Source organism: Giraffa tippelskirchi, chromosome 11, assembly GCF_054371585.1.
Source record: "Giraffa tippelskirchi isolate mGirTip1 chromosome 11, T2T-mGirTip1v1.2.pri, whole genome shotgun sequence".
Classification (NCBI taxonomy): Eukaryota; Metazoa; Chordata; class Mammalia; order Artiodactyla; family Giraffidae; genus Giraffa; species Giraffa tippelskirchi.
In genome coordinates, this window is record NC_137285.1 from 148,959,487 (window position 1) to 148,984,485 (window position 24,999).

General features: G+C 41.5%; 1 protein-coding gene and 1 long non-coding RNA gene across 2 annotated transcripts; both read right to left on the reverse strand.

Annotated features, from left to right (window-relative positions):
- Nucleotides 1-764: 764 nt before the first annotated feature.
- On the reverse strand, nucleotides 765-7,985 carry LOC145525339 (uncharacterized). Its single transcript, XR_014068120.1, has 2 exons — nucleotides 7,618-7,985; nucleotides 765-2,770 (listed from the first exon to the last, which is right to left on the reverse strand). It is a non-coding gene; the product is annotated as an uncharacterized LOC145525339 (long non-coding RNA).
- An 11,694-nt stretch (nucleotides 7,986-19,679) lies between these two features.
- Nucleotides 19,680-20,624, reverse strand: OR10W1 (olfactory receptor family 10 subfamily W member 1). The gene has a single exon (XM_081538306.1). The coding sequence runs from the start codon at nucleotides 20,622-20,624 to the stop codon at nucleotides 19,680-19,682; it is 945 nt and encodes a 314-aa protein (XP_081394432.1).
- Between the last annotated feature and the right edge of the window lie 4,375 nt (nucleotides 20,625-24,999).

Here is a 24,999-nt window from a genome sequence, read left to right on the forward strand (position 1 = left end):
TTTACCGCTGAGCCACCTAAGAGACATGTGCTAGCCGTCATGAGAAAGGAGACATGACCCTAGGGACAGCAGTGAGGCTGGGGAGTGGCGCCTTGGACCACAGAGAGGGGTGCCGTGGGCCCAGAGCGTGGCCTTATGGCCACAGAGGATTATTCCTGGGCCTTGAAAACTAATGGAGTTTGCCCTGTTTGATTTCAGAACTGGTTGGAACCAATTAAGTCCATTTTTTCCTTCCAGTTTCTCTCATTTTGAATGGAAATGTCTTTAACTGTTACGCTATGCCTGTCCCGTTGTGTGTGTTGGGAACAGACATCTTGTTTTCTAGTTCTAGGTCCACAGATGGAGAAGAATTTTATCCTAGCATAGGCCTTTATTTAGATAGTTTGGATGATGAGATTTGGGACTTTTGAACTAATGATATTTAGAGGAGATTTTTGGACCTGAGTTAATGCTATAATGAGGTGAGGCTTTGGGGGGTTTGGAAGAGGGTGAATTTATTTTGCATTTCAGATGTGTTTTAAATACAATTGTCAAAAGAAAATTTAGAGAACTTTACTTGACATGAATATTTTATCAAGCAAGAAACTCTAAGCAGAAAGGGAGACTTCTAACTGAAAGTGATTTGAAGCTCAGAGAGACATGTTGTTTAATACAAGATGGCTTATAACATGAGAATGGAGAAGTTGTTTAACTGATACAGTGATTGGTTATTCCAGTGGGAATTTCCAGATGAAAGAGGACTTGGATAAAAGGTGCTATACCGCTTCAGGGAGGTGACTTACATTTTATTTATGATTATCAGAGACAGAAGGAAATATCTAAGTAGAGTTTCACTTATATTCATGAAATAAGCTAGATTACGTTTTGCTTACATGGCCTAACCGATTTTGTCTGCTCAGGGAATTTTCAAGTCTAGTCTCCATTTTATCTTACTTTAACACAATGAATTCCTTACCTTCCCCCCATCCCCTAGTCCTACCCAAACCTTAGACTCACTGTATTTATGTGACTGGGAATCAAAGATAAAGAGAAAAAAATGTACCTTTATGTGGGTAAAAAAAAACCCACAAAACCGCAAATGATTTCTCATCAGAAATATGAGAACCAGAGGCAACGGAATGACATCTTTAAAGAGATGGAAGAAAAACGGTCATTTCTAGAATTCTATATTCTGGGAAAATATCCTTAATATTAAGATAAAAATGTAGAAGACTACTTTTAGAATACCTTTAAAAATGTTGACTATTTAAAAGAAAAATGAAAATGTATGATGGAATTTATAAGTAAGATGTTATAATAAGAGCACCAATATGGGGGCAGAAAATGGAATTAAACTGTTCAAAGTTTCTTACCCATTTACTTCAACAGTGTTATAGCAATCCTTGGTAGGCCATGATAAGAATGCAACTACAAAGTGTGAAACAAAAAATATATCTAAAAAGCTGATAGAAAAAAATGTTCACAAATCCAAAAAGAGGCTGATGAGGAGAAACTAAGAAACAAGACGACAGGTGAATAAAGTGTGCACGGAAATATGGCGAAATGTCTAAACTGTCCAATCAGGATTGAGAAGAAAACGTATAAGAGCCATACCTTATATATGAGGAAATACAGGTAGAAGTCAAAAGGAAGAACAATACGTACCATGAAAATGTTAATCATAAAAAAGATAATGTGAACAAATTAAGATCAGATGTAGATTTCTGGACCAGGGATATTACCAGCAATAAAAATGAACATTGCTTAATGATAAGATGGTTAATCCATCAACAAGATATAATTATGCTAAATATATATACATCTAATAACAGAGCTTCAGAATACGGGGAAATAAAAGAACCAGAACAAAACAAAAATTGTCAGGACTAAAGGGAGAGATTGACAATTGACAGTCATAGCTGTGGATTTTACCTACCTCTGACAGGGATGGATAACACAAGTAGAAAAATATATATAATGATAGAGATTAGAACCATACTATTAGCTACCTTAACTCAACTGACTGCACTCAGCAGGATACACATTCTTTTCAAAGGTACTTGAGACATCATAATAAAACAAGAGTCATAAGACAATCAGTGATAAAAATTATAACCCAGACTCAGAATCCTGAATCTTTTAATTAGCATCCATTCCCAGTTTGGACAATAGTAGACACTTTTCATTCAAAAGGCATAGAAGAGGCACAGAGTGTTCACTGTGGGCAGTTGAGTCTGACTCTTTGCAGCCCCATGGACCACCAGGCTCCTCTGTCTATGGAGTTTTCCAGGTAAGAGTACTGGAGTGGGTTGCCACTCCCTAATTCAGGGGATCTTCCCAGTGGAGGGATGGACCCGTCTCTCTTGTGTCTCCTCCATTGGCAGGCAGATTCTTTCTGGTGCCACCTGGGAGCAGTCATAGATATGGAAGCCAAGAGGAAGCAGTCGGCACTGCCCAGTCCCACGAAGAAGCCCATCTGAGTGGCACAGCCCAGCGAAGTGACAGTCTTCTCCGACCACAGGATATTGGCCAGTATGTGGGCGCCACCACAGCAGTGTAGCCAATTTCTACTCCCGAGAGGCTGCCCAGGAAAGAGTACATGGGTGTGTGGAGGCGGGCTTCGGTCTGGATGGCCACCATGATGAGGACATTCCCAGTGATGACCCATGTATACACCAGGCTGACCCCAAGGAAAGACAAGACGCGCGGCTCTGACTGGGAGGGATAGGCCAGGAACACGAATTCCGTCCACACTGAGCGGTTTCCTCAGGATATGGAGTCAACAAATTTTCTGTCGAGAATTATTAATACAAAGAAAGATGAGTCAGATTAACAATACATTAGTTCATACTCTGAGCCATGATGCAATCTAATTAAGACTGGAGTTAGAAACTAGAAGTATTAAGACTTATTATCTTTTTCCTCCCTTTTTAACAAGTTTCTTCACATAAATAGCCACAGCTTAACTTCTAACAATGTCACTTCCCTGGTGGCTCAGATGGTAAAGCATCTGCCTACAAGGCAGGAGACCTGGGTTCAATCCCTGGGTTGGGAAGATCCCCTGCAGAAGGAAATGGCAACCCACTCCAGTATTCTTGCCTGGAAAATCCCATGGACAGAGGAGCCTAGTAGGCTACAGTCCACAGGGTTGCAAAGAGTCAGACACGACTGAGCAACTTCCTTTTCTCACTTCTAACGGCCAAAAGTTGGGCTAAATAGTGTAAGCATGTTGAGGAAACATGGCAGAGAACTTTATGGAATTCAAAGCTATTTTCAGTAGATGTGGAATGAAAATTCAATTGCTTTAGTAAATTCACAAGAAGGTGTCAAGAAATTCTTGAGAGCCAGGGCTGTTGAGAATAGGAAGTTATTTATTCATTCACATGTTTACACACAATGCCTCCTGAGGTATTGGCCCAGGGAGATACACAAATGTGACTCTGAAAAACTAGTGATATGATGGAAAATGAAGGAAGAAAAAAACCAATGGCTAAAGGGCCGACATAGGCCTAATGTTGACAGTGTCAGGCATCAACCTCAAAAGCCAAAGCCCTCCCAACTCCTGGGTGTTCTATCCATGTCCAATCAGGGAGTTTTATCACAGGGCTCCTCCTGGCTTGTGGCGCTATGGGAAAATATGTGATCATAAGCTGTCAGAGAACTGAGCACCCTTCCTGTGAGTGTAGGGATGAATTGGAAAGACCAAGCCCGTTTCCATCTGCTTTTCCTCTCATCTAAGAAGCTAAAGTAACATCCAAGAAAAACCATCTAGCTTCCTTGAAAACTTTCTAATGAAGAGTCCTAACTCTCAAAGGGCATCCATTCCTTTACTTTTCCAAGACCAACTCATTAAAGAAGATGGAAGAGGCCTCCTTTGGTGGCCCAGCGGTGAAGAGTCCCCTGGCCAATGCAGGGCACACGGGTTGATCCCCGCTCGGAATGTCCCCCTTGCCGTGGGGCAGCCAAATCTGGGCAGCACAGCTGCTGAACCCACACGCGGCGGCCTCGGAAGCTGTGCGCCCTGGAGTCTGTGCTCGGCAACAAGAGAGGCCATCACAGTGAGAAGCCTGCGCACCACAGCCAGAGGAGCCCTCACTCACCACAGCTAGAGAAAAGCCCGCACAGCGCCGGAGACCCAGAGCAACAAAACAAATAAATACGTAAATCTTAAAGAAAGATGGGAAAGAGGCAACGTTCAACCTTAATCCAAATTTCCCTAGTTTAATATGTATTATTTACTGTGAGCTTTAAAGAGAAATCATATCCAGAAGCACTGCTCTGATAAGTGCTATTCACATAAACCAGCTTAGGGTGATTAGAGATCGTCATAAATAAATGTCAAGAGCCCCTAGGGCATGAATGCCTCTCCTTTTCCAACAGTTAGCAAGCAGTGCCCATTTCATTCATTCTCTTCCTCTCTTCTGAACTTCATTAATGCTTTGAATGATTTCTAATGTTACCTAGCATATTCAACATCATATTATAACATGAGGAGGAGGAGCAATGTGTGAGTGTGAAATTAGTTTTGATTTTAAATGATGTGATTTTAGTGATTCCATCTCCTGGCTCTGTAATATTAGGCTATATATAATGTCTTTGAGTCCCAGTTTTTTTTATTTGAAAAATGGGGATAATAATTATGCTTAGTGCTTGAGATCTTAATGTAAAGTGTCTACCGCCAAGATCAGTCAGTAGTAATAACAACCTCATAATGGATAACCATGATTATTATTTTTAAGTTCCAGGGCAGCCATTCTCTCTTATTTATACATTTATTTCCCATATAAATCAAGCCTAATGTTGCACAAAGATTAGGCATTCAATAAATCTATGTTGTATGGATGAACATACTATGCAAACATGTCTTTTACCCTTTTTCCCATTTTATCTTTCACTTTTAAGATTATTTCATGATCAAAACCTTTGTATAAGAGCCCTTTATGGAAAACAGCTTGGTATCCAACATTTGAGTTGCACTCTGGAAAAGATTATGTCACTCAGAAACATAATATGTAAAAGGCTTCAGCAAACATGTCTAAGGCTTGTCTACCATCTGTGTTATGATACAGGGCTTTGGGATAATGATTTTAGTATAGTCAGTTACACTCATGTCATCTTAATGGTGCTCTCCAGGATCTGTAACAAAATATTTATATGATAGAGTTATCTACAGGTCATGAATTCTTAGTGCTGGAAAAGACCTCAGAATGTGTCTAGTTCAGTCGTTTGTTAGATACTTGAGTCTCCTATCTCTATCTGAACATCAGGTCACCTTCAACGTTTAGAAAATCTCACTTCCTCCTGACTTGCCTGTTCCACTGTTGGATGACAAAGTTCTCAAAAGTTTTGTCTTGTAATGGCTGAAATCAGTGCTTAGCTGCTCAGTGTCCGACTCTCTGCGACCCCATGGACTGTAGCCCTCCAGGCTCCTCTGTCCATGGGATTCTCCAGGCAAGAACACTGGTGTGCATTGCCATTTCCTTCTCCAGGGGATCTTCCCAACCCAGGGATCGAATCTGCATCTCCTCTGTCTCCTGCACTGCAGGCGGATTCTTTACCTGCTGAGTCATCAGCAAAGCCCAACGGAAGCCCCTCTACCTCTGTGCAACCTCTACATGTTCATGCTGTTCTACACAAGGGGGCCATGTCTACATCAAACTCTAGGAATCAAAGAGCTCTTATCACGCAGTCCAGTAAATTTTCCTCCTACTTTCCTTTTTTCTGTTCCTCACATGGGCATAGTTTTGGTGTGTCTCACAATTTTAGCTCTGGAAGTGCTCTCATTTTAAATACCTTACCTAAAAGTGTACTGCGTGTGACAGATCACAGAAGTGGTCAACCATAAAAAGATCTGGGTATCAGCTATCTGTTCACTGGCAGTCTATTTCTTTAATTTAATCAAATTAAATTAATTCCTGTGTTTGATTGTTTTCATGATGTCGTCAGACTTGGACTGATATGTAACTCTCTGGACACTAAAACTCTAAACGTTTTTTTCCCCTCAGAGAAGCAGAGCATCCTCCATTATTCCTTTAACGTTGGTCCGTAGCTTTAATCTGTTGAGACTGACATTTAAAAAAAAATACTTCGATCTGTGATGCCACATCTTAACTATCCTTCCTATAGTCAGTCACTCACATTTTTTAAAATAAATTGATTGCCAAGCCCACATACAATAATGATCAAAATGGCACAGTTGTGCCCAATGGTTATATATCTCACCAAGAGAGACAGGCACTGTTAAAGAATCTGGCATATACTTGCACAAATATAGTATATATTTATATATATATTATGACAAACAGGCTTCCCAGATGTCTCAGTGGTAAACAAGTCTGCCTGCCAGTGCAGGAGACACAAGAGACTTGGATTCGATCCCTGGGTCAGGAAGATCCCCTGGAGAAAGGAATGGCAACCCACCCCAGTATTCTTGTCTGGAGAATCCCATGGACAGAGGAGCCTGGAGGGCTACAGTCCATGGGGTCGCAAAGAGTCAGCTGAGGGCCCATGCGCTTCATGGCGTTTATGGATATCTAGGTAATGAAAACTGTGACTGAGCATTGTAAAAAAAAATTAGTGTGTTGATAAGATTGTGCAACATGTGACTCTGGCATAGTTGTGATTAAGAGTTTCTTCAAAAATCTTCCTAGAGGATGCAATATTCAATCTTAGATCCAAAAACATAGAGATTAAGAGAGGCAGGTAAAGCAGTGAGGTTTATATTGTAGACCGGTAAGATAGTGAATTTAATGGTTCAAAGAGAGTGAAATGTGTTATATCAACATATTGTCAACTTGCTATTCCAGGTTGATACTAAATATACTGCATAAAACAGAGGCAAGATAAGAGCACTTGGCATCATCCCGAGAAATCTACCCCAGGCTGGCATCTGTTCTTTTAATCCACACCCGTCTCAGTGCCTCCAAGTCACATCCCACTTTACATTCTTGTTTCCTTCTTACTTCTCCAGCAAGACCAGCCCTAGTTGGCAAAAGTGTCATGAAAAACCTTGTCCCTGTGCAGTCAGGAAATACAGAAACTGTATGCTGGACTGGCTTTCCAATTGTCTAGTTAGCATCATGTGAAAAAGTTGGTAGATTTAGCAAAACCAGACTCGCGGTAGAATCTCAATCTATTATTGTCACCTGGGCAGATCATCTTACATTAATTTCTCTTTCCACCTATTTAAAAGATATAAATAATAATACTTACCTAATGGAGTTGTGATGAGATTATATGAGATGAAGTATTTAGAACACTTGGTGTGATGTATGAAATCTTTTAAATTGCATAATAAATGTTAATTCTTCTCTCCTTTGAATCTTTTAAGGGGATGATAATAATAACTTCTTGATAGCAGAGGATTAAATGAGGTACCTTATCAGGAAAAGTTTTTTTTCTAAATCCTTAAACTTTATCCAGATTTATATTAGTCATTCCCTCAATATTTCTTGGACTGAGATTAGTAATTATCATTTTAAACAGAAGATTAAGCCTTCCAAGTGAATTCAGAGAGCACTGCTAAGTCATGGGGTGAAATAGTTCTGAAATACTTGCAGAGCCATTACATGCTTTCCTAGGGAGCATCAGCAAGTGCTAAATATGTTGCAAATCTACAAGGAGGTAGAAAAAACTTACCTTTTACCTTTAGCATGAGAAGGGAGTGCGCCAGTGTTCTCTGTTACATTCATAAAAGACGGGACCTAGCAGGTGATATCTTACCGTGCGATGGCTGGAGGAAGGAGGACCGAGCCCGGAGAGACTGCCCAGTGGACTGAGACTCCAGGAACCTTCCTAAATTAGAAACCACGGCAGCAGTAAATTCCCTTTCTGTCTAGGATCTTGTCTCATAAATTCCATCTCCCAGAAGAAAGTGGTGTAGTGATTGCCTAGCTCCTCCCCTGTTACTGGATAAATAGGCCAATTAAAACAGTCTCTCCACTTGGGATACCGGTCAGTGGAAGATCTGGGGTATGTTTGTCAGAGTAGAGGCCACTATTAAACCCTTTATCAACATTCTCAGTGCTTGAAATAATCTTCCAAGAATTAGGAAGTTACATAATCAAGGTCATTTGAACCTCCTGTTCCAAGGAGCATCCTCCCACCAGATGATTACAGCTGGGTTCAGCCCAAGTGTCAAATTATTATCAAATTATTATCACCCTGGAGAATTGAGACCATATTTTGTATCTTATCTAGCTTTCACGAGAACTAGCATATTGCTGTATATTTAATAAGTCTTCAATGAATATTTACCTCAATGAATACTTACCATGGTATCTTTCTTTAACTCTGTGAGCAGTGACACTCCCTTAGGTCTTAGCAAATTAGCTTATTTCTTGAAAAAGTGTTGCTTGGTCGTATGTATACAAATGCTTAAATATCTGTGTGTGAGTGTATGATTCCATGTGCCCCATTTATTCAAGGGCAAGTGCTCTGCAAGGGTCTGGAGTGATTAATGTAGTTCTTGGTGTGTGTGCATGTGTGTGTATGTGTGTCTGTGTGTGTTTCTGTAGGACAGTCAGATCTCAACAGCCAAACAGGGCTGAGCTACCTGAGTCGCTCGGCTACTCAGCGGCTTTTGAGGTATTTTTTGTGCCAAGGATTGCAATAATTACAATAGCTAAGTCTTATGTTGTACTTACTATTAGTATATTTCACACACGTTGCATATATTAACTCATTTTATCCCCACAACAATTCTAAGAAGCAGGTACTATTGGTATTCTATTTACATATTATGAAATGAAAGTACTCGGTCGTCTCTGACTCTTTGTGACCCCATGGACTGTAGCCCACCAGGCTCCTCTGTCCATGGGATTCTCCAGGCAAGAATACTGGAATGGGTTGCCATTTCCTTCTCCAGGGGATCTTCCCGACCCAGGGATTGAACCCAGATCTCCCACATCGCAGGCAGACTCTTTCCCGACTGAGCCACCAGGGAAGCCACTCACATATTATATTATACTATTTAATCCTTATAAGAACTCTGCAGAGTGAGTGCTATCCCTATCTTATAGGTGAAAGCCAAAGGTAAAAGACTGACAGAATTTGAATAATTTATGAAAGGAGATGCAGCAAGCCGCTGAGGTGAAGTTTGCTTAACCCTAAAGCGTATTCTTTTTCCTTTTCATCAAGCTTCATCCAACCACATTGCTCTCAGTCACCTCTTAGCGAAAGCAAAACCTGGCTCTTGGGTTCAGGATGGGGGACCCATGTACACCCGTGGCTGATTTGTGTCAATGTATGGTGAAAGCCACTGCAATATCATAAAGTAATTAGCCTCCAATTAAAATATATTAATTAATTAAAAAAATACTGGGATGGGTAGCTTTTCCCTACTCCAGGGTATCTTCCCAGCCCAGGGATTGAACCCAGGTCTCCCGCATTACAAGTGGATTCTTTACCAGCTGAGCTAGAAGGGAAGCCCAAGAATACTGGAGTGGGTAGCCTATCCCTTCTCCAGAGGATCTTCCCAACCCAGGAATCGAACCGGAGTGTCCTGCATTGCAGGCAGATTCTTTGCCAACTGAGTTATGAGAGAAGCCCAATAAGAGAGTAACATCATATGAACTCTAAGAACATGTGCTGTTTGATCATCTTTGTGCTAGTTTGTCTGCCCTGAGGGATTGTCATATAATAGTCTTAGGTGCAGTTTTTTCAGGCATTGTATCAAGTCGGTTGTAGGTGCTTGAGGGGAAGGGCCAGATGTATTGTGAACTGTGTGCGCGCAGTGATGGTGTATCGTTTGGCATTGAGTTTTCTTGCTAGTTTACTTCCCACCTCAGCAAACACAGTGCCTGAAAGCGCCCACCTACATATTCTTTCTCTGCCTTTTGTGGAATTGTGATCAAGTTTTCACCATATATCACGGCCATTTGAACTGTCATTTTGTGAAGGTGTATATAAAATAAAATTAACTTTAAGACTTCTGAAAAAAACAACAACAACCTGGCTCTTACGTCAAAGATGAACCATGATGTTTCCTACAAGGCCGTGCGACGGCTGCCCCTACTAAGCTCTAGCCTCTTCCTGGTTCTTTGCTCCCACGACCGTGTTTATTGCAGCTCCTTCTCACCACGCTCCTTCCCAGCCCCTGGACCTCTGCGCAGGCTCTTCACTCTGCTGGGGCTCCCTCTTCTCTTTTCTAATAAATTAGCTCCTCTTACCCTCTGTCCCAGTTTCATGACAAGTTTCTCAGGGAAGGTTTCCCTGACCTTGGTAATGTCAGGGTCAAGAGCACTTTTTGGAACGTTCCTTTTTGGAATCTTCAGTATCCATCCATCACTGTAACTATCACTGCTATACATTTATAGGGTAGCCTCTATTTCCACTGGGCGTGTGTAAGCTCAGTGAGGGAAAAGGCTGAGTCTTCTTTCCCCCAGCTTGTGTGCTACTGTGTCTATGATGGAAGGTGTTTTCAGCCTTGCTGCTGTTTTCAACTTGGGCCGGATGATTCTGTTGTGAGGGGCTGTCTTGCGCGCTGCAGGCTGTTTCTCAGTGTCCTGGACCCTCCTTACTTGGTGCCAGTGGCATAGCTTCTGCTCTGTTTGTGACCAAACCTTTCTCCAGACATTATCAGTGTCTCCCTGGGAGGCTCAGTTGCCCTCAGTTGAGACCCTTTGGGCTAGGCATATGGAAGGTGCTCAAAACTCTTTGTTGCTGGGACTTCCCTGGCAGTCTCATGGTTAATACATCACACTTCCAACGCACAGGGCACAAGTTCCATCCCTGGTCAGGGAACTAAGATCCCTCATGACACAGAGAGTGGCCCCAAACCCCTCAACTGTTTGTTGAATATTTGAATAAATAGCTCAAGTCTCCCAGGACTGGAACTCTATGGGAATGAAATTTTCAACTCAAGATAAAGATTGAGAGGTTAGTATACGAACCCAGAATTGTAGTTAACTGAGCCATGAACGGAATACGTCTTTCTATCCACCTAAGATTGTCTGATGCATTTTCCTCAGTGTTGTAAAGATACTTCAGTTAAAATCAGAGCACCTTCTTCTCCATTCATTTCTAAGGAAGCATCAGTTCTTTCTTACCAGCTCTTCATTTTAAGTAACAGATTAACTTCTGTGTGAAAGTTTTCTTCAGAAGCAAGTTAACAGACTCACAGACATAGAGAACAGACTTGCGGTTGCCGAGAGGGAGGAGAGGAGGGAGAGGAATGGACTGGGAATTCGGGGCTGGTAGATGAAAACTACTGCATTTAGAGTGGGTCAACAACAGAGTCCTAATGTAGAGCACAGGGAACATTTTCAGTATCCTGTGATAGACCATAGTGGAAAAGAATATTAAAAAAGAATCTATAAAAATAGAAGTGAGTTGTCTGTGTGGATCCTTGTTTGGGGGGAATGAGGGAACAAGTGAACAGTTCTAAGCTAAGATCGGGGTTCTCTTGACCCGGGTTTGCATCCTGATTTAAGCCATCGGCTGCCTGTCAGAGCCTGGGTGCATTGTTGGAGCCGTTGCCCCCAGTCCCCAACTCCCATTCATTAACCCTCAGGGGAAAAACACTCGGAGTAGATGAACGAAACCCACATATTTGGTTACCTAAGAATGTGTTTCCCATATTTTATCAAGAAACCATTAGGAAACACTGCAGTGACGGACCAAGGCCTGCATGGAATGAGAAGTTTGTTGCTGCAATAACTCTACTTCTCTTCCCTGATTTTCAGGGACTGGACTTAATTAATCCCAAAGGGAGTTTGGGTGAAGAAGTAAAGCTTGCTAGTATACTTTCCTTCAAGAAAAGTATTTTTAGAGAGCAACTTGAAAAAAAATTAAAGACTGTGAGTGGGGATATAAATTATTACTGCAGAAAAATTCCTTGTGGAATTCCTATACATGCCATCTTTCAGGAACTTTCATGTCCTAGTTGAGACAAGCACAAAGCAAAAGTAAGGACTTCAGAGAGAGGCTTAGCAGAGGGTCGCTGGGGATGTGACCTCAACAGCTGAACCCTCAGAACTAGCAGCGATAACGGAGGAGCATCAGTGAGAAGGAAGATGAACAGGGTCTGTTATCTCAGTGTGGCTCAGTATGAGAAGAGTGGTCTGCACATCTGTGATATGGAAACTTGAGTTTATGTAGAGTCACTGGATATTTGTTCCAAAAGGATATTTCTCACTCTCTATAGAAGTTCTGATTGGGTGGCATTGGGTAAGGGATGTCGGGAGCAACAATTTCCCCAATTACTGCTGGTGATTCTGATGCAGGAATCCAGTTTACTGAGCCCTTAGAGATACATTGCTCTAGAGGAACTCAGGTTTGTACCACAACCTATGTCTGCTTATTTCATTATTTTGTATTAGGCATTTTTAAAGAGCCTTCTCATAGCCAAAATACCTGTCCCTGTTCAATGAATTCTCTGTCCAAGACACCTGATACAATGGGTACTTTACTGGGACAAGGCAGGACACATCCATCTTTGTATTCCATGCTCACATGGCTCAGCTTTGGGTGAGTTTGTGCAGACTAGACTGCTTGCTATCATCATCTTACTTCTCTTTTAAAAAAAGTTTTATTTTATATTGGAGAGATGTGGGTTTGATCCCTGGATTGGGACGATCCCCTGGAGGAGCACATGGCAACCCACTCCCGTATTTTTGCCTGAAGAATCCCATGGACAGAGGAGCCTGGCGGGCTTCCGTCCATGGGGTTTGAGAGTCGGACACGACTGAGCGACTAAACACAGCACAGCACGTAGTTGACAACAGTGTTGTGTTAGCCTCAGGTGCACAGCAAAGTGATTCAGTTATACATACATATCTACACACTACCTATTCTTTTTCAAATTCTTTTCCCATTTGGGTTATTATAGAATCTTGAGCAGAATTCCTTGTTGTATACAGTAGGTCCTTGTTGGTTATCCATTTTAAATAAAGCAGTGTCTATATGCCAATCCCAAACTCCCAATTTGTCCCTCACCACCACCTTTCCCCTCATGCTGGGAAAGATTGAGGGCAGGAGGAGAAAGGGATGACAGAGGATAAGATGGTCAGATGGCATCACCAACTCGACGGACATGAGTTTGAGTAAACTCCGGGAGTTGGTGATGGACAGGGAGGCCTGGCGTGCTGCAGTCCTTTGGGTCGCAAAGAGTCGGACACGACTGAGCAACTGAACTGACTCACCTTTCCACTTTGGTAACCAGAGGTTTGTTTTTCTAACTCTGTGAATCTGTTTCTGTTTTGTAAACAAGGCCATTTGTATCTTTTCTTTCTTTCTTTTTTTACATTCCACACATAAGCAATATTATATAATATTCATTTTTTCTCTTCCTGACTTATTTCACTTAGTATGATAAAGTCTAGGTCCATCCATGTTGGTGAAAATGGTGTTATTTCATTCTTTTTAATGGATGAGTAATATCCCAATCTCAAAGAAAGGCAATGCCAAAGAATGTTCAAACTACCACATAATTGCACTCATCTCACGTGCTAGCAAAGTAATGCTCAAAATTCTCCAAGCCAAGCTTCAACAGTACGTCAACCAAGAACTTCCAGATATTCAAGCTAAATTTAGAAAAGGCAGAGAAACCAGAGATCAAATTGTCAACATCCGCTAGATCATTGAAAAAGCAAGAGAGTTCCAGAAAAATATATACTTTTGCTTTATTGACTTTGCCAAAGCCTTTGTGAGGATCACAACAAACTGTGGAAAATTCTTAAAGAGATGGAAATACCAGACCACCTGACCTCCCTCCTGAGAAGTATGTATGCAGGTCAAGAAGCAACAGTTAGAACTGGACATGGAACAACAGACTGGTTCCAAATAGGGAAAGGAGTACATCAAGGCTGTGTATTGTCACCCTGCTTATTTAACTTATATGCAGAGTACATCATGCAAAATGCTGGGCTGGATGAAGCACAAGCTGGAATCAAGATTTCTGGGAGAAATATCAATAACCTCAGATATGCATATGGCACCACCCTTACAGCAGAAAGTGAAGAGAAACTAAAAAACCTCTTGATGAAAGTGAAAGAGGAGAGTGAAAAAGTTGGCTTAAAGCTCAACATTCAGAAAACTAAGATCATGGCATCTGGTCCCATCACTTTGTGGCAAATAGATGGGGAAATAGTGGAAACAGTAGCAGACTTTAATTTTTTTGGCTCCAAAATCACTGCAGATGGTGACTGCAGCCATGAAATTAAAAGACGCTTGCTCTTTGGAAGAAAAATTATGACCAACCTAGACAGTGTATTAAAAAGCAGAGACATTACTTTGTCAACAAAGGTCCATCTAGTCAAAGCTATTGTTTTTCTAGTAGTCATGTATGGATGTGAGAGTTGGACAGAGTTGGACTATAAAGAAAGTTGAGCACTGAAGAATTGATGCTTTTGAACTGTGGTGTTGGAGAAGACTCTTGAGAGTCCCTTGGACTGCAAGGAAATCCAACCAGTCCATCCTAAAGGAGATCAGTCCTGAATACTCATTGGAAGGACTGATGTTGAAGCTGAAACTCCAATACTTTGACCACCTGATGTGAAGAGCTGACTCATTTGAAAAGACCCTGATGCTGGTAAAGATTGAAGGTGGGAGGAGAAGGGGATGACAGAGGATGAGATGGTTGGATGGCATCACCGACTCAATGGACATGAGTTTGAGTAAACTCCGGGAGTTGGCGATGGACAGGGAGGCCTGGTGTGCTGCAGACCATGGGGTCGCAAAGAGTCGGACACAACGGAGCAACTGAACTTAACTGAACCGAACTCACCTGGTTAAGGGGGAAGTGGCTGATTCACTTTGCCGTCCAGTAGAAACTAACATGACATTGTGAAGGAGCTATACTCCAATAAAAATTTTAAAAACTCCACCCATTATACACCCAATTAAAATTCCCTTTATGTGGATGCCAAAAGACCCACCTCACTGGAACAAAAAGAATCAAAGAAGAAACAAACTTAGGAAGGCATCCCCCACCCCCAAGGCTGAGATTCTGACCTACCTGGAGAGTATGCGATTGTAGTCTTCTAGAAAGTTTGAGAAATTTGCTGGAGTCACAGAAACATACTCCTTGAAATGCAGGTGAAACTCTTTGGGAAGCTGTCCACTGAGGCACTGGTGATACTTGCTAGGAAACCAGCTGGGATGTTGGAAAAAAACTCAGTGCAAAACCATTCTTTAGAGTTCTGGCAAGAGCCACTGGAACATGAGTGTCTACGGGTGTCCCACACGCACTGCAGCCTTGACTTACAGGAATGAAACAGAAGCAGCCTACGAGAAGGCTTCCCTGGTGACTCAGTGGTAAAGAATCCACTTGCCAGTGCAGGAGAGGCAGCAGACACAGGTTCGCTCCCTGGGTCGAGAAGTTCCCCTGGAAGTGGACATGGCAACCCACTCCAATATTCTTGCTGGGAAAATCTCATGGAAAGAGGAGCCTAGTGGGTTACAGTCCAGGGGGTCACTCAGAGTCAGGCTGATCAGCAGCAGAGCAGAGCCTTCCAGAACCAGGAAGGATGCCACTTCCTCCAGATGTGTCCCTCTAATAAAACTCTTTACAGAGGACACTCCATAATGCTCCAGTTGGCAAAGCAGACGTGGTACGTCATGAAGCAGAATAGTACAGAGTGAATCTGGAGCTGAGAGGCAAGAAATTGATAACCATTGCATTGTTTAATCCAAATTATTAAGTCCAAGAATTGGTAAAACAATTCCATGAGAAGAATAATATAAATAGTGGTTGCCTCCGATGTGGAGAATTGAGTAGGAAGAGGTACAAGGAGCTTTCTGTGTTATCTTGGGCCGAGCCAAGTTTATACAGCTGGATATACTTATCACAGTCCATTGAGCTCTGCAATTTCAAATGTGTGCATTTTAGGGCAAAGATGCTATATCCCAGTAAAGGACCATTAACCCAAAATAACAGAAATGCAAGACTTCTGTCTGCAAACTATGTAACTTCACTGAAAGATAGTGGTTAAAATCTGAGTAAATGAAAAAGTATGCCATGGTCATGGATCATAATACACTATTTTTAAAGATATGAGTTCTTATGAAATTGATTTGTAGATGCATCACAATCTGAATAAAAGTTCCAGTAGGGGTGTGTGTGTGTGTGAGAGAGAGAGAGAGAGAGAGAAGAGGGCAGGTACTTGACAAGTTGATCTTAAAATCTTAAGGATTTCCAAAGGACCAAGCATAGCTCCTACATTCTTGAAGAAAAACCCACCCACAATGATGAGTTGGCTTGTTCTACTTTGTATCACGAGTTACTGTGAATCTACAGTGATTAAGAGAATGTGCTTTTGATGCAGAGATAGATGAAAAGTTTATTCTTTAGTTACCACAAGGCGCTGACTGTACTTCTCATTGAGGATTCCCTTCCAAACTAATGGGACTTGGGTGATAAAACTGCCGCAATTTGAGGGTTGAAGCACAAAGAAAAGAGTGACAGAACCACAGGTAAAGACCCAGGAGAATCACTAAGGAGACAACTGAGGTGAAGCGTCATCAGGTCCAAGAGTGGTTTACAAAGCCAATCCGAATAAGCTTCACATGCACGCACGCTGAGTCACTTCAGTCGTGTCCCACTCTGTGAGACTCTATGGACCGTAGCCCACCAGGCTCCTCTGTCCATGGGATTCTCCAGGCAAGAAGACTGGAGTGGGTTTCCATGCCCTCCTCCAGGGGATCTTCCCGACCCAGGGATCGAACTCGTGTCTCTTACGTCTCCTGTATTGGCAGGCAAGTTCTTTACCACTACTGCCACCTGGGAAGCTCCACAGGGTAGAGTAATTTAGGTAAGAGTCAATGATACACATACAAGAAGACTTGGGACAAGGAAAATAATAAGAAGCAGAATTTAGAGCCTAGGAGGCACTGATATACAGTCAGAGAGCCTGTTAGTTATGTGTTTATGGCCCCATCTCTAGACAGAGGAAGTGCTTTTCAGACATTTATGATCATAGGTGTCTAGTTTATCCAGTCAAAGAAAAAGAATCATGGGGCACCTATTATGATTGATAAAATATAGGCTTTATGAGGACCTAATGAAAAAAAACACCTCCAGGCAGACATAGGCATGCTTTCTTCCATGGTTCTATTGTACTATGTACTTTTGATGGTTAATTATTCTATGAAAAGACTCTTGTTAACTAGACACTAGACACATGAGTTTGCCAAGTGATTTTCGTTAAGCAAGTAAACCTCATCCTTTATTATATGTCTGGATGATGGGGGACTGGAGCTACTCAATAATTTGGAATCAATCCTTCAATGATGTTTCTCCACTTGCCTTATAATTCATCCTTTCTTTCTTGACTTACCTGTTTTGAGTAATAAGTTAATGAGAAATATGATTCATGGCATCAAATGTCACACTGAAATGTAACTGAAAACCTTGCCTTCTCCTTCCTTCCCTCCTTCCCTCCCATACCTTTTTACATTCTTCTCAACACCCAGAAAAATGTTGCAGATGAAATTGATGCATGATATCTTGAGAGGATAGGAGGAGAATGCCTTACACTTTACAAAATGTAAAGTCCTTCTCACTATTTCTATGTCAAATTATATATGAAAATAATTATTCTAATTTTAAGAAATCATCAAAGGTTTGAAGAGAAAAAAGGAAACATTAAAGATAAAACTATCAATACAGGGATATATGAAAGGTAGAAGAGCATTCTTGCAGGAATGGAAGATTTAAGCTCAGTAAATGCACTAGCTTGCAACATGTGATATCACTGTCTTGTAGATCACAAGTGGTCAAATGGTAGTAATGTCACATGGTTTGAGCTAATGCATAAACATCAGATTCTTTATGAAAATGCTTTTCAAAAGTTATTCTTTTCTGAATTAAAAATAATAGTTTTGTAATACAGAAAGTGTGGAAAAAGATAAAGATGGAGAGTGAATATAATGAAGATCATCCATTATCCCTCAAACTGGAGATGACCATAGCTAACATTTTGGTACATTTGTGCCCACTTTTTCCTAAAATGTGCACATGGTGTATTTTTCAAATATTGGATCATATGCTGTAGAAGCAGTCTTACAACTTTTGCCAATTGTGTTAACGTTGCCTCTGAAGTTGGAATCTGGGCTCAAATCCCAACTCTACCGCTCATGAGCTATCTGACATCTACCAGTTATTTAATCTCTTTGATTCACTTTTATCCTTAGAAAATGAGGGAAGATGCTTAAATTCTACCCCAAATTAAGATAGATAGGTAGATAGATAGATTGAGATGGAGAGGGGTAGGGAGAGGGAGAAGGAAAGGGAGAGAAAGTGAGTCCCTTAGCACAGTTTCTGGTAGACAGAGGCACTTAATGCTAACCATTACTAACAACTAGCATTTGAAAACATATTTCAAGGCTTTGTAATATTATCTCATAAGTAATTGTTTAACCAATCCTTTATTATGGGGAAACTGAATTGTTAATGTATCTTCATTGTTATTTCTAACATGCTAACAACCAACTTCTGTTCTGATTATTACCTTTTTGCCCTAATTCTCAAGGTCCTTCTCTGGTCCAGTCTGTCCCCAGAGTCTAACTTCTGTGGACTGAATCACTCAGTCTCTCTGCCCTCCTGCTTCCAGATGGACTCAGCCAATGGGAGAAAAGGCAAGAGACAGGAGGGCACAGGCAGAGAGTGGGGTAAGTATTTATCTCCCTGCTTGGGCATTATTCTACAATAGGCTTTTCCCCCTGAGGCCACAGTTCCAAGAGTCTTTTCAATAAATATCGCTCTTATTGGGCTCAGATAATACTCTATCATCCTTTTGCCTTTTAGGTGTAGGGGTGATAATGGCTTCCTGCTACTGTTCGCACATACGTGCCTTGACTACGATTATTGGTTCCCTTACTCATATGTCTCCATATAAACAGAATATTTTTTTTTCAGTTACAATCTGTTGAATGGGCCATCTGCTTCCAACTGATACCTGGATATCACCTTATAAGTACCACTCTATATTACTTTATGATGATTTGCTTAGGTATGTAGTTCATTCATAGAAATTGCTCAGTCAGGACTTCCCCAGTGGTCCAGTGGCTGGGACTCCTTGCTCGCAATGCAGGGGCTCCAGTTCCATCCCTGGTCAGAGAGCTAGATCACACATGCACAATTAAAAAAGAAAAAAAGATTCTGCATGTTGCAAATAAAGATCCTGCATACCCCAACGAAGATCTAAGATCCCGTGTGCTGCAACTAAGACCCAGCACAGCCATATAAGTTTAAAAAAAAAAGGAAAGAAATTACTAGTCAAATGGCAGAAACATTTTAAAGGTCTCTGGTTCACATAGCTAAATAGTGTCCAAATAACTTGTACCCTTTTAAAAGATTGTTTTAACATCAACTGAGAGAAATTCCTGTTGCATGGAATTTGCGTGAGCTGGAACCTAATCCTTGCCTGAGAGATAAGACCCTCTCTTAGTTTTTCAGTTCAGTTCAGTTGCTCAGTCGTGTCTGACTCTTTGCGACCCCATGAACCGCAGCACGCCAGGCCTCCCTGTCCATCACCAACTCCCAGAGTTTACTCAAACTCATGTCCATCGAGTCGGTGATGCCATCCAACCGTCTATCTCATCCTCTGTCGTCCCCTTCTCCTCCCGCCTTCAATCTTTCCCAGCATCAGGGTCTTTTCAAATGAGTCAGCTCTTCACATCAGGTGGCCAAAGTGTTGGAGTTTCAGCTTCAGCATCAGTCCTTCCAATGAGTATTCAGGACTGATTTTCTTTAGGATGGACTAGCTTTTCTGGGAGAGGCAATTCCTGGTAAGAACTCTTGCTATGGCCCCTTTCATCTCACTGTTCCTCAGGGTGTAGACAAAGGGGTTCAGCAGTGGGGTCCCCAGTGTGTACACCAGGGAGATGAACTGATCGAGTTCGGGGTGGTAGCTGGAGCTGGGCCGCAGGTACACGAAGGCGCAGCAGCCGTACTGCAGCAGGACCACCGCGAGGTGGGAGGAGCAGGTGCAGAAGGCCCGGCGGCGGCCCGCGGCCGAGTGGGCCCTGAGCACCGCGGCCACGATGCAGGCGTAGGAGGCGGCGATCAGCAGGAAAGGCACGGCGATGGCCAGCGTGGCCGCCACCAGCACTGACTGTTCATGCCTGTGGCTCCGGGCGCAAACGAGACACATCACTGGGGGCACATCACAGTAAAAGTGCTGAATGCCCCGAGCTGGGCAGAAGGGTAGAGAGAAGACAAAGGCCACCAGCTGTAAGGACAGGCAGAGGCCGAGAACCACGGAGGCCGCCACCAAGCGGGCGCAAAGCATCCCCGGCATGATGAGAGGGTACTGCAAGGGGTGGCAGATGGCAGCGTAGCGGTCGTAGGCCATGGAAGCCAAGAGGAAGCAGTCGGCACTGCCCAGTCCCACGAAGAAGCCCATCTGAGTGGCACAGCCCAGCAGGGTGATGGTCTTCTCCGACCGCAGGATGTTGGCCAGGATGTGGGGCACCACCACAGCAGTGTAGCCGATTTCTACTCCCGAGAGGCTTCCCAGGAAACAGTACATGGGCGTGTGGAGGCGGGCTTCGGTCTGGATGGCCACCATGATGAGGACATTCCCAGTGATGACCCATGTATACACCAGGCTGACCCCAAGGAAGGACAAGACACGCAGCTCTGACTGGGAGGGATAGGCCAGGAACACGAATTCCATCCACACTGAGCGGTTTCCCCAGGACATTGAGTTAACAGATATTCTCTGTTGAGAAGTATTAATACAAAGAAAGAATCAGACTAACAATACATCAGTTCATACTCCCATGATGTATGATGTAGTCTACATCATGATGATGTAATCTAAGATTAGGTTCCATGAGCCATGATGTAATCTAAGACTGAATTAGAAACTAGAAGAATTAAAACTTACTCTCTTTTCCTCCCCCTTTTAACAAGCTTCTTCACATAAATGTCTACAATTACACTTCTAACTGCCAAAAGTTGGCTAAATTGTGTAAGAATTTTTTGAGGAAAAGAGACAGAGGAAGTTTGTGGAATTTCAAACTGTTTTCAGTAGAAGTGTAATGAAGATTATTTCAGTTAACTCCCAAGAAACTGTCAACAACTTTTAAAGTTCAGAGATTATGAAGGGGAGGGAGGAAGCTATTCATCACTTAATTCATTTATATTTATACTCAGTACCTCCTAAGACATTCAGTTGGAGATATATGGGTACAATATTCAACAGTTCACGATATGGTGTGAAATACATGTAACAAGATTGTAATAGAAAGTAGATAGAGTCATAAGAAATATATAAATTAGATAATTAAGTTTTATAGATAGAATGCATTTTCAATTTTGGGAGTCAGTCAAGACTTCATGGGAGAGAAAGCGTGTAAGGATGATTAAGGAAAGGAAATTTATGGAAAACACAATTTAAAATTGTAATAATGGGAGGGTCATGAGAAACTGATTCATTCTGGATGGAGTGTAAGATGCTACAAGGGAGAATGGAAAGAGGAGATCGCCACAAGTTTTTACAAGGTTAAATACTGGGTGTAGTATGGCAGAAGGGTATGTACTGTTTGGCCAGGGTAGCAGTGATGGTATGACATCATCAGAGCTCTGCTTAAGAAAGATTAGTGCTGAGTGCAGCAAAGAGAACAGCCAGCAGAGTGAAACATCAACTGATGGATTCAGATGAAATATCTACACACTGTATATCTGACAAAGGCTTAATATTCAGAATATACAAAAACTTGCCTAACTCAGTAACAAACGGTGCAATTAAAAATGGGCGAAAGGCTTGAATGCACAGTTCTTCACTGAAGACACACACACGGCCAATAGGCATATTAAAAGATGCTCAACATCACTAATCATCAGGTTTACAGAATCAACATGAAACATTACCTCACACCCAGTAAGATGGCCACTATAAAATAAAAAATGTCAAGTTTTGGCAAGTATGTGGAGGAATTAGAAGTCTTTTGCATTTTTGTTGGGAATGTAAATGGTGTAGCCGCTATAGAAAACAGTATGGAAGTTTCTCAGAAAAGTTAAACATAGATTTATCATATGATCCAGGAATTTCACTTCTTGGTATATTTCTAAAAAAATTGAATATTGGTTCTTGAAGAAATATTTGCACACCTGTGTTCATTGCAACACGGTTCATGAGAGCCAAGAGGTGGAGGCAATCTAATTGTCTACCAACAAATGAATGAATAAGGCTAATGAGATATAAACATACAAAGGAATATTATTCAGCCTTAAAAAAGTGAAATCTTATCATACGTTGCAACATGGTTAAACCTTGAGGACATTATGCTAAGTGAAACTAGCCAGACACAAAAGGAAAATTGCAGCATGATTCCACTTAAATATAGTATCCGAAGTAGTCAAACCCTTAGAAACTATAAATAGAATGTGGTTACCAGGGGTGGGGGTGATGGGGAAAAGCAAGTAGTTCAATGGATAGAACTTCAATTCTGTAACATGAAAATTTTGTGGAGATCTTTTGCACAACAATGTATATGTGGTTAATTGTAATATGCTGTACACTTGAGGATAATAAATTTTATGTCATGTGTTTTTGATGACTCAAAAATGTAAAGATCCAGCATTGGACATCTAGTAGAATTTCCATTCATTACCTCCCGGTTCTCTTGCTACACTGTTGGGTCAATGCTCTAAGTCCTTTCTCATAATGAGCAGGCAGACTCTTCTATGCAACCTCTACGTATTCATTCATTCTGTTCCACACAATAGGGCCATTTCTACGTGAAATACTTCAGATACTAAATAGCTATTATCATGCAGCTATGCTGATTTGTTTAGCTATTCATCATGTGACATAGTTTTGATATTTTTCACAATTTTAGCTCTGGAAATCCTCTTATTTCAAATATCATCCTTATAAGTGTGCTGCAAGGGACAGATCACAGAAATGACCATCATTAAAAAGATACGGTAGAATAGATAACTAGAGAACCTTCTGTATGGCACAGGGACCTCTGCTCAGTGCTCTGCAGTGACCTAAAGGAGAAGGGAATCCAAAAGAGAGAGGATATATGTACACATACAGCTGATTCATTCTGCTGTACAGCAGAGACTAACATAATATCCTAAGGCAACTATACTCTAATAAAAATTAATTAAAAATATCATAATAGGCAGTCCATATCTTCACTCTAATAAAAATCAGGTTAATTTATAGCTTTGTGTTTGATGGTTTTGGTGGTTTTCTCACACTTTGACTGATACTAACTTCTTGGTGCTAAAATTCCTAATTATTTTTCTCATTTTCAGAGAATCAGAACATCCTCCACCATTCCTTTAACACTGGCCCATTGTTCTGGTCTGCCAATGTTGAGACTTTAAAAAGTCATGAATTTGCCACTTCACATCTTAGCTATCTTTTTGAAGTCACTCACATTTAATTTTTATGTATTAAGTGCCAAGTACCACATACAGTGGTGATCAAAATGGGATGATCGTTTCTCAACTGGATAGTCTAGCCTAATGAGAGGCAGACACTGTTGATTAAACAATCTGTCATATATATATGTATATAATTAACTGCTATCTAGAAAAAATAGGGACTTCCTTGGTGGTCCAGTGGCTGAGACTCATGCTCCCAATGCAGGGGGCTTGGGATTCAATTCCTGGTCAGGGAACTAGGTCCCAAATGCCCCTACTAAGGGTTGACATGCACGCATGCCACGACAAAGATTGAGGATCCCGAGTGCCACAACTGAGACCTGACTCAGCCAAATAAATATTTTTAAAAGAGAAAAATAGTGCATTTTAAGACTGTACAACATGGGGCTCTGACACAAATTTTGATTAAGCAATCCTGAAAAGTCTTCCTAGAGGGAATCATATTTAAACTTAGATCTGAAAAATAGAAATTAACCAGGAGCAGAGGGATAGGCTGAGTCATGGGGTCCATATTCTGGACCGATGAAACAGGGGATGCCTTGGTTCCCAGAGGAGAGAAAATATGTTGATATTATATCAACATAACATCAATTTGTTCATCATGTTGCTCTCAAATATTGCATACAACCAAGGCAAGATAAGAGCACTTTAGCACCATCTCCAGAAATCTGCCCAGAGTGATACCTGTTCACTGTTCCACCCCCATATCAGCACGTCCACATCATACCCTCCTTCCTTCTTACTTCTCCAGCCAGCCCAGCCCTAGTTGGTAAGGATGTTAGGAGAAAAATTACCCTGTCCTTTGCTATCTCCCAGAATTTGTTCAAATTCATGCCCATTGAGTCGGTGATGCCATTCAACCATCTCATCCTCTGCCACCCCCTTCTCCTCCTGCCTTCAATCTTGCCCAGCATCAGGGTCTTTTCCAATGAGTTGGCTCCTCACATCAGGTGGCCAAAGGATTGGAGCTTCAGCTTCAGCATCAGTCCTTCCAAGGAATATTCAGGATTGATTTCCTTTAGGATTCACTGGTTTGATCTCCTTGAAGTCTAATTATCATTATTTTAAAAGAGAGTTAGAGAATGTGGCAATAAACAGATTGGTGCTAAAATCTCAGTTTCCTTTTAATAGCATTATCCTCTGGGGAGATCACCTTGCATTACTTTTGGTTTCCTTGTTTAAAAGGTGCAAATAATAAACCTTACCATATCCAGAATTTGATGAGACTAAATGAGAGAAAGCTTTTAGAACACTTGGCTTGATGTGTGTGTGTATGTGTGTGTGTGTGTTTGCTTTTCATCTCTGACTCTTTGTGACCCCATGGACTGTAGCCCATCAAGCTCCTCCATCCATGGAATTCTCCAGGCAAGAATACTGGGGTGGGTTGCCATTTCCTCCTCCAGGGGATCTTCCTGACCAGGGATTGAAGTGGAATCTCTTGACTCTCCTGTATTGGCAGGCATATTTTACCACTGAGCGATCTGGGAAGTACGAAACTTATTAATTTGCATAAAATGCTAATTCTTCCCTTATTTCTTTGAATCTATAGAAGATATAATATTAAGAGATAATATCTGCTTCATTTTCTGTCAAGATTAAATGACGTACCATATGAGGAGAGGGTTTTTATAATCTTAAGCTATACCACAATTTATATTATTTATTCTTTTGCT

Bases quoted from the DNA above. Each gene is read 5' to 3' on its own strand.
- OR10W1 (XM_081538306.1), bottom strand. From the start codon at position 20,624: ATGTCCTGGGGAAACCGCTCAGTGTGGATGGAATTCGTGTTCCTGGCC.